We start from the raw sequence: 10,357 nt of genomic DNA on the forward strand, positions 1-10,357 counted from the left end.
GAACAGGAGGTGGTCATGAGAAACTACACACAGATCACTCTGTGAGCAACCAGGCTTGCAAATAGAACACACACCATCATTTGTCAGTCAAGAAAATACAAACCCACTTTTATTAGACCCATAAAGAGGCATGACTTTAACCATGAGCTCCACACTCAGCACTCAGGGATACATCTGGGCCAAATAAAATCAATTCTCTTACTGGGAAAAACTTCCCAGCCACACACTGCCTGTGCTTACAGGATGTTTGTTGTCTCTGTATCCCAGTTCTCTTGCCAGAGAAGCCTCAGGGTACAGAATAAAGCTTTCCTCTTGGACCAAAATAGGAGGCAAGGTTTTTTATTTTTAAAAAAAAAATTAAAACCAGCAAGTTTTCTAGTTCAAGATAATATAAAGCATCTTAAATTAATCTGTTGAAAATATTTACACTATCTGTAAACGTAAATATCTGGAACTGTACAAGTTTAAACAAATGTTCATTAGTAGAAACTGATTGATTGCTTTTCTAACCTCTCAACCAGCTGTCCTAGAGCTGTCTGGGTGGCTCCAAGGGAGGAGAAGATCCCAAGCACAAGAGGGATTACTCCAATATTTCACCCTCCACATCCTCTCCGTGCAAGGTCTGGATGAATTCAGCCACAATTCTCTACAGGGACCCTGCAGTCCTCCTGTAAAGCTTTATAAAAAACAAATATACATATATTACAATGCACTGGGCATTATTTTACAGCCTGTGTTTCTACAGAAGTAAAAAGAAAAGGTGAGTTTTCTTCCTGGTTAGTTCCTCTAGGTGATTTTCAAGGAGTAAGGGCCTGTGAGTACCATTTCTGTGCCTCAGCACCACTGCTGCAACACTTCTCCTGGGACCTTTAAATCCATCTTAGCCTCCAGCCAGGGGATTTAGGACAGAAAAAGGAAACCAAACCACCACCCATCTGCCTGGGAATTTCTATACATTTAAAACTACAGAACAGGTTTTATCAATAAGTGAAAAATCTGCCACATCTTTTTTTTTTCTCCACATTTTCTCACATTGTTCTTTTGCTGTGCTGCAAAGACTTACACACAGAGACACCCTGAAGCTGCTTGTAGTGTTTCATTCCCTTAATGGGCAAGTGTTGAGCATTCAGCTTTCTCAGAGAAGGACCAAATAATCCCTGAAATAATCCCGCCTGAACAGGGTTCTCTGTTTACCAGCCACCAAACACTCATCCTCTGTTTCTAATGCTGACTTGAGAGGCTTGCACCTTCCATTTCTGGCACCCCCACACCCCCTTATTAGTACTTATTAGTGCTTATTAGTGCTAGGACTTACTCCAGCACAAAATCTGTATGAGCTCCACTCCCAGTTCCCCCTTTCAACAACAGGACACCACCACAGGATCTTGGGTAAGGCCAAAAAAAAACAACTCTAAAATGAAGTACCTGAGAATCTCAACGCTAAGCTTTGCTGGGAAGCATCTGAAAACATCTCCAGAAGGACCCAAATTCTATTGCACAGCTTTCCATTCCAAATCCCAAGGGACTGAGATTCTTTACACAGAGGGAGGTCAGAGCAGGAAACTTCAGGTCAGACCTCACAGCTCCCAGTGCAAGAAAAACACCACGTCCAAGGTTTCAAGAAATCCTTCACATGCAGGAAATAGTTTTCCCAGCTAGGAACCTCAACTGTGTTCAAGCACAGGGTGGATCACCAGGATTTTTGGGGGAGCCATGCCAACGTGTTTGTCTCCAAGCCTTGATGCCTTTTCCAGCTCCCATTTGACTCCCCATGTTGTGTTTCCAGCCTGCCTTTGGGAGTATGGCTTTTCTCTGCACACATCAGCTGAGTCAAGGAAAGCCAGGAAGGTTTTTACATTTAAAAAAAACCCCAAAACAACAGGATTGCAACTTGGAAAACATCTGGATAAGGCAGAAACTGAGCTCCTGGAAGAGTGATCCACAAAGGGCTTTTTGTTTCCTTTCCCCTGCCCCCACTTCTCAAGCTAATGAAGAGGACAGATCTTTAACAAATCAATTAAAATGTAGGTTGGTTTTTTTAGTTTTTTTTCCCCCCTAAAACAGGGTTCAGTAGCCTGGACAGTTCTGATGCAGACTGGACTGCACAGTGGGATCCTTTTGTTTCCTTCAAGCAAATGTCTTTGCATCCCCTGAAGCTTATTCCAAGCAGCCTTTCTGCTGGGTTACTTGGACATGGATAGAAGCAAGTTCACCTGAAAGAGAAAAAAAACAAAGCCCACATCAGACAGAGCAGCCAAGTTTCAGAATTCATGTCCTATAGTTTTAACTTTTAAGCAGGATTCCCAAGAAGCAGAGTCTGAGATAAAGCAGGAGAAAACAACTGGTCAAAATTTCCACTCAAATTCCAATTCTTTCTAAACTGCAGTTGCTGACCACCCTGAGCAGTCATTTCAGCAGTCAGAACCTCCTGTGTCTCAGTTTCTAAGGGGAAATTCCCAATTTCTAAGAAGGAATTGCCAAAAATATGCACACAAAACCATGGTAACATTCCTTTAGGTACCTGAAACACACAAAATAATTGTTTCCCACAAATTACAATGGACTTTCTCATACACTTCAGTTTGTAGAAGTGATCCTAAGGGTTAACAGATAATCACTTAAAAGAAGCCACCTCCTTCCAGTGCCTCACTCCCACTCCAGGAGAGTTCTCACACATCCCACATCCACACCAGGCAACATCCTCTAATCTGTAAACTAGATTATCTGCTTAACTATTGACATCCTGGGATCATCAGGATTCCATCCACAGCCCCTGGACTATTAAGATCAAAGCAAGATTTAAAATAAAAACCTGCTTGATTTCTGACAGAGCATCCTAATGCAGAGAATTCTTCACCCAAATCATCTCTGAGACTAAAGACCTCCTCATTCCACTTCCACAAACATCTGCACTTTCCCCCAGTACCATTTACTTCAAATGAACCTTTGTAATTCTTTCTCACCCTTCCTAAATGTAAAAGTTTGGGGTTTTTTTTTGTCAAAAGAAAGATTTCCTTCACAAGCACAGGGGTTTTTTTAAAGCATATTCACTAGTTTGGATATCCCCCTGAAAAAAACAATGCCCAGAAGTGGCAAGACTCTGCTGTGAGGTTGTACCCCTCAACCCCCTGCAACAGCATCACCTTCAACTTTAACAACTTTGCTGGATAGTTATAAATAAATCAAACCAAACCCCCTTTTAGCTGAGAGCTTGGAGTTCAGACAAACCCCAGGATTAAGAGGGACAATAAATAAGGAGTCAGAACACTGAAAATACTAAAAATGAAAAAAATAATGTGTAAAAAAGCCAGTCACATGGAAGAGTCACTGATAAAACAGGGAGCTTCAATATGTACCTGTTCCATTGAAGGGCAAGCTATGATCTGGATATCTTCATCACTAAATTCTTCCTTTAATAAAGCATGGAGTTTCTGGAACATTTGCTGAATATTATTCTTTTAACAGAAAAAGACAAAACTCCATTAAAAAAACAGAACATCCCATCTCAGACATGAAGCAGAATAAGCACAACGTACATGGAAGAGCTACAGAAGTGACCAGGTAGGGAGGAGAAGTCAAGTTTTAAGAGGGAGAAGTTGCCAGGGAAGAGCTTACTTTCCAAAACAAGCCCAAAACAGCCACAAGGAAGCCACGTTGGCTGTGAGATAAAAACTTCAGCTAAGATGTGCTGAGGTGAAACACTGGAGTCCTACAGACTTAGCCTGGAGGGTTAGAACTCAAGCTTGGTTCTTTCTGGTGGGGTTACAGTGGGAAGAGGATGAACAGAACCAGTTATTTCCCTGCAGCCTGTGTGTGTTGTGTAGGCTGAGCACAACAGAGAGCAGGGGAGCTGTGTTGTGGGTTTTTAAGGTAAAAGTGTTGTTACAAAACATATTAGTAGGTTGTTTTTTCCTTTTATTTTTGATTTTCTGTCTTTTCAACAGGCTTCTCAGCCCAGGGACACCCACAGTAGCTGTTAATAGTCTGTTTGCTATGACATGTACATGGTAAGGATGAGGGGAAGTGGCCTCAAGTTGTGCCAGGGAAGAATTAGATATGAGGAAGAATTTCTTCACTGAGAGAGTGGTGAGGCACTGGAACAGGCTGCCCAGGGAGGTGGTGGAGTCACCATCCCTAGAGGGGTTCAAAAAACAAGTAGATATAGCAATTGAGGCTATGGTCTAGTGGTTAAGGAGATGTTGGGATGGAGGTTGGACCTGATGATCCTGGAGGTGCTTTCCAAGCATGTTGATTCTATGATTCTGTGGTGTTTGTCCCTGTTTACTGGGTGGCCTGGTAGCCTAGAACAACTCCCCAAACACACAGCTCTGTGTCTGCACACAGGCATCTACAAATGTGTCCAGACACACCTTTATACAGGTGAGTCTTCAACTCATAAGACTCATGATAAGTCTTCAACTAAAGGAAGGCCCAACACCTAGAGGGAAAGATGAAGGATATCTAGCAATACTCACCCTAACTGGTTTAAAGAGAATTAATTCTGTGTCTTTATTGGCCAAGTACAAGGACATGCTTCGTAACGTTGATGGCAGCTTGGTTTTTATTGTCTTGTAAGTGGCTGAGACCAGGTCGTTGATCTTGGCTGAAAATGAAAGAAAAGACACTTACCAGGCTAAAATGGTGCCCTGCTAATTGAAATCTACACTCCAGAGTGACACCTCCACCTCCCTGAGGCTGCTCATAACCCCAGGTTTAAGGGGAAGGGAAAGAGGTGAGTGGGCTGTGCAGCATCAACCCATCCTATGGCCACAACAGGCCAGACAAGGCTTTTATTTTGGGACCTATTCCAACCAATTTCTACACCCAACCCCTTTCTACAAGCTGCCACATCCTCCTGACAGTCCTGAAGCCACAGCCTTCCCAGCAGCAAAGTTCTACACAGGCTCCCCCCCTAGAAAACTTGCCTTGAAAAGAACCTGCTGGGAAATAAATAGTGCTAGCAGAGAGAAGAGCACATCCCAAATTCTCCTCAGGGAGCACAGGCTGTGTCTGGAAGAAGGTGGCAGCTGCAGAGCCATCTGGATTTTGACTCAACCAGACAGGAATCCTCTCTCAGACAAGACCTTCTTTCTTTCTTGCTAGGTGTTTTAATGATTTTACAAGATCTCTGCATAAAGGGCAAGGGGAAAATCCATTTCACAGCTTTAAAGCACCTAAGTTAACATATTAAGGGTTTTTTTTTTCTTCCTCTATTTCTACTGTATCTAAATTTTCTGCCTACTTCTCCTTCCCAAACAAATGACTCCAAGAAACAGTAGTAGCTCTGCCTCTACACACATAATTATCTCCAAACAAACATTAAAAATAACTCCTGAAGAAGCAGGAGCTGTGAAGTAGAAGCTGGAGTTAGCCCTTGAGAGTGTCTGACCCATGGAGCAGCACTGAATTATGCATGAATGTGCCTGGCTTTGCATTTTAAAGAACATGATTCAACAGAAGGTTCCAATGCATGAATTGGAATAATCAGGTTTCTCAGTGTCAGCCCAGAAGCACAACTTTGTAATGTGAAGAGCAAAACAACCCAGGAACATGTAAACTAAATGTTCCTACAAAACATTCACAGCTGAGTTCTTAAGAAGAGGGAAGCAAAGCCATATCCCATTTTTTTGGATAGTGACAGGAAAACTGAGAAAGAAACAGGTACCAAATGAATTTACATTGAAGCTTTTATTGCCTGGGCATTTTTTTCCCCCCCAAAAGCAAAAATCTTCATCTCAATCAAATAGTTCCTCAAGCACATTCCCTGTGCAGTTGTGGAAATGTCCTTTTCATGCAAGAACAGCCCCAGCTTGAGAGATCCTCAAGTCATTAAATACATACCCTGAAGTTTGTCAGGTTTGGATTTAGAGGTACCTTAAGACATTTAAACTACCACACAAGTAAAACCAGAAGCCAGGATTTTCAAGAAAAGGAGAGTTCTTAGGTACTTAATTGTACCAAATCAATCCCAGCCTGACAATCCAAATTACTCTGGCCAGCTTTTCAGATTCCTGTGTTTTGGGAAGCCAGGCACAGAGACAAATGACATCCTGAAATACTTCAGCCCTATATAAAGCAGCTTATATGGCTCTACCAAAAAATGGTGAATGGAAAGGGTCTTTTTCTCCATCTGAGGAGGAATTTTTAGACCAAGCCTCAAAGTAGTAAGAGATCATGGCTTGATTAGCCTACAAGCAGCTCAGAGGCAGCATGATTATAAAACAAAGCAGATACCTGGTTGTGCCCAAGGTTGCTGTGAAAGGCTGTACTTGGGACCTCCCTGGGTGGCCATGGTTTTTAAAGCAGCTACCTGAAACAAATAAAATCAACAAAATGATGTTTCTTTCAGCTGGAGTCACAACAAAGGCACCAAATAATTGTGCAAGTCTCTGAGATCCTGCAGTGTGCAGCATTTCCCCTCCTCTCTCTTCTGTGCCCTGACTTGGGGACACACAGGGCACACAGCCTGATAGAAAAGGGATTTAAAATGACAACCATGATTGCTAGTGGAAAGTAAAATTCAAAATGGGATTAAAATTAAGCACTTCAGGATACAAAACCTCAAGAGAGATTTCTCCTTAAGCAGGTTAATCAAACTCCCCAGATTCCCAGTGAATCACTGGGATCACTTGGACAATCTATCACTCTTACCAGCCACCCTTCTATATTTTCAGCATGCTCCTCACCCCAGCATGGCAACCACAAGTGAATTTAATACTGAAATCTTTCTAAATCCTCCAAAAGCAGCAGCTGAGCTATTTGCTCATCATTCTGACCAACTTTTACCAGATATTTCTGTCCCAAAAAGGACCTGGGAGGAAATTCCTGCTCAGCAAGCACCACACTGGTGTAAAATATGCCAAGAACAGAAAATTTTACCACACTTCATGGCCACACTTTAAGAGCTCCCTGAAGAACACACAGGACCTCAGATTTCTCATTTTGAAGGCTTAAAGATTCAGTCAAGGTGGTTTTCCTCCAAGCTCCTGCCAACTTTCACAGACCTTTTTCAACACAAAGAAGCATGAAAGCTTCTTGATCTAAGAGCAGAAGGGTTGTTTTTACCAACAAAACTCCATCATGTTCCTTTATTCACCTCAAAAATGCCTCAAAAAACTGTTGTTGGAACTTAAAAGGGAAGCATGACCTTAAAATGGGAAATGCCATCATCTTCAACTCATCAGACAGGACCAGCAGCTCCTCCTAGACCAAATTTAACCAGCAATACCCTCAGCCTGGCAGGATTTGGGACATGTTAGCACACACACCACACATCCTGTACCTTTGCCAGGAACTCCTCCAGCTGCTGGATGAACTGTTTGGTTTGCTGCTGAATAAACTGCTCACAGGCTGATTTCAGGTGGCGATCCACGTCCTTCTTAGAGTCAATGTAATGCTCTCTGATTTCTGGAGTCCCCTGGAAGAGAAGACAACAATTCCCTCTTTATTTTATCTGCCAGGGATCACCACCCCATTTTTCTGACTGCAATATTCCTCCCCATTACCTCCAGTAAGAACTGGATCAAGGCGTTGTTGCTGTTGAGTCTGAAAAATCTTGACACTGCCTTTGGGTTCAGGATTTTAAAGGCTGCATCTGTGAATCAAGAGAGTCACTCATTCTGTGAGGCAATGGCATCCAGCTCCAGGCATTAAAAGACTTGAATCACTCCTCCACACATAAAAAAATGGCTTAGCATGATTAAGACTGTGACATCAATGACTCCCAGTAGTGCTAGGTGTGGATGCACAGGCCCAGAAGCACACCAAGCATGGTCCACTGGTTTTTAATTGCACTTAACAATTAATTAATTAACCCAAACCTAAAAATTGCATGGTATAAACAGATAAATGTACAACACAAACCTAACAAATGACTGCTAGTAGCTGTAGTGCTATCAGCACATACATGGTGTGAGCTCCTTCTGGAATTGTGTCTACAAGTGAAAGATTTTTACAGAATTTAAGTTAGATTTGGGTCCCACAGTGTAAGAAAGAGAATGAGGGGCTGGAGTGTGTCCAGAAAAGGGCAATGGAGCTGGTGAAGGGTCTGGGGAACAGGGCTTGTGAGGGGCACCTGAGGGAACTGGGATTGTTTAGTCTGGAGATGGAGAGGCTTAGGAGAGACCTTACTGCTCCCTACAACTCCCTGGAAGGAGGCTGCAGCAAGGTGGGTGTCAGTCTCTTCTCCTAACTACTGACAGGACAAGAGGAAATGGGCTCAAGTTGCACCAGGGGAGGTTTAGATTGGGTATTAGGAAGGATTTGTTTCCTGAAAGAGTGGTGAGGCACTGGAACAGGCTGCCCAGGGAGACCCTGGAGGTGTTAAAACCAAAATTTTTAAAACAATGTGTAGATGTGGCACTTTGGGACACAGTTTAGTGGTCGTGGCAGTCATTCATAGACATAAGAGTCACAGAAGTGCTGCCAGAGGCAGTAAAGAGGGGATACCAGACATGCAGGCATGTAGGTTTTGCACTGAATGAAGAATTTCCACCTCTATGTAGTTAAAGGGGACCACAGAGAAAGATTCATTTTATTATCTGACTTATTTCCCAGAAACTTCACTGATTCCACAAAGACCTCAAGATCTTTATTAGGAGCTTATAAACTAGTCAGTGAAAGTCACTGCTCCCCATTGCACACTTCAGCTACATGAACCTTAGCATTATATTACATTTAAGACTAAAAATTGGGCAGAAGCATTTCTTTTACATCAAGCAGTGTCCCTTTGTCTATAAATCCCAAATCTTCAATCTATGTGCAGCAAGCTTGGCTAGAACACAGTAAAGCTCCTTTCAGCCCTGTCATTTTCCTTCCACAACTAACCCCAAATATCAAAGCCCTACCACCCTATGCCACTCTGCAGGAAGAATTAAGCACAATGTACATCTTTTCAACACCACCCAACAGAAAGAAAGTGTTTTCCATTACTTACCACATCTGCAAAGCACTGGCTGGCACAAAAATTTATTCAGTTCAATGAAGATGGAGAACAAACTTGTGTGTCAGCCAGGACAAGACACCAAAAGGATGTATTTGCCCTTTAACCTCCAGTCAACTAGAAACTACTCAACAGGTAGGAGGTTTCCTTGATGTTCAAATGCAAGAGGTGAAGTGGTTAGTTTAAGAATTGCTTGGTTCAGAGTTAAGACAGCAGCTTGTTAGATGGTAGGAGAGAAAAGACATTTCTTCAGCTTTCTCTTCTGGGATGGAAGGAAAGAAACTTGACATGCTTCCAATGATCTTCACCACTCTCTTTAGAAGCTTGACAAGTGCATGACAGTTCACTTTGGTATTGAGAGGGGGGTTTTCTGCATTTTACAAAGGAATCATAGCACAATTTTAAAAGTCATGACTTAGCCACTACTCTCTTTGTCCAACAGACACAGCTGCTATATAAACTACTCAACAAGGCTGTTTATTGAACTTAAGACCTTTTCCAAAACAAAATACCACAGAAAGGTCTAAGAAATCTTAATTTCTTCTAGGCAAGTCAACTGTGCATTGTTAAATTCACCTGCTCAACAGCAGTACCAAAAGCTATTCCTTAAAGGGTCAGAGAAGGGAAAAGACACCTCTGTGCAGCAGAAATGTAGATTGCTTAGCTCTTCTTCCAAAGGACTGAAGAAAGAAGTTAGGGCAGCAGCAAAAAGCAGTCAAATGCATTTCATACAGAAATGAAGAGCTTGTTAGACACATCTTGAGTCGTGGTGAGTAAGAGAATCCTTTTGCCTTTTTTTCCAGAGATGAACAAGCAAGAGATTAGAACAGGCACACAGGTCATTGCAAGTGAACATAAAATAAACCCAAAACTCTGCTGGCACATGAAGGGAGGATAATCCCATCCCAGTCTGTAGCCAGCAACTGTTTAGTACCTCTAGTTTTCTTAAGGTCCAGGGAAATTTCCTTAATGGTGAAATCAGTGTGGAAAGGAGCGATTTGTTCACGGAGGATCAAAAGATGTTTGATTAAGAAAAGCTGTCCATCAACCTGGGTCTACAGCACAACAAGAGAAAGAACATGCATGACATTTCATTTCTTGGTTTTTTTGGATTACAAGGGCAAAGTTTCAACCCCTCCACTTTTATCAGTAGCTTCCTGTAACAATATTAACACTAATAATCTTATTAATGAGCTTTTGCCATGAGTCTGTAGTGCTATTAACTACACTCTGGGGCCAACAAATTCCACTTCTGTACTGTTCCTAACATGTTGCTTTATAAAAGGAGACTTGATTCATATTTCTCTGAAGAATTAGATCACAAAATTAGATCACATTAAGTACAGGTATCCCTTATTTCAAAGATACAAACCACTTCTTCCTAAGAGCCAGGAATTGGTAATATATATAATACTT

The 10,357-nt window shown here is 42.1% G+C and overlaps 1 protein-coding gene across 1 annotated transcript; it reads right to left on the minus strand.

Moving 5' to 3' along the window:
- Positions 1 to 2,183: 2,183 nt before the first annotated feature.
- On the minus strand, positions 2,184 to 9,996 carry LOC103780609 (conserved oligomeric Golgi complex subunit 3-like; the record flags this gene model as incomplete). The annotated part of the gene is made up of 7 exons (XM_008948298.1): positions 2,184 to 2,213; positions 3,357 to 3,455; positions 4,476 to 4,603; positions 6,235 to 6,310; positions 7,283 to 7,417; positions 7,506 to 7,594; positions 9,876 to 9,996. Coding segments are annotated over 7 exons (678 nt in total), but the record flags the coding sequence as incomplete, so codon positions are not given.
- Positions 9,997 to 10,357: the final 361 nt, after the last annotated feature.

This window comes from Merops nubicus, unplaced genomic scaffold, assembly GCF_000691845.1.
Source record: "Merops nubicus isolate BGI_N331 unplaced genomic scaffold, ASM69184v1 scaffold32159, whole genome shotgun sequence".
NCBI lineage: Eukaryota > Metazoa > Chordata > Aves > Coraciiformes > Meropidae > Merops > Merops nubicus.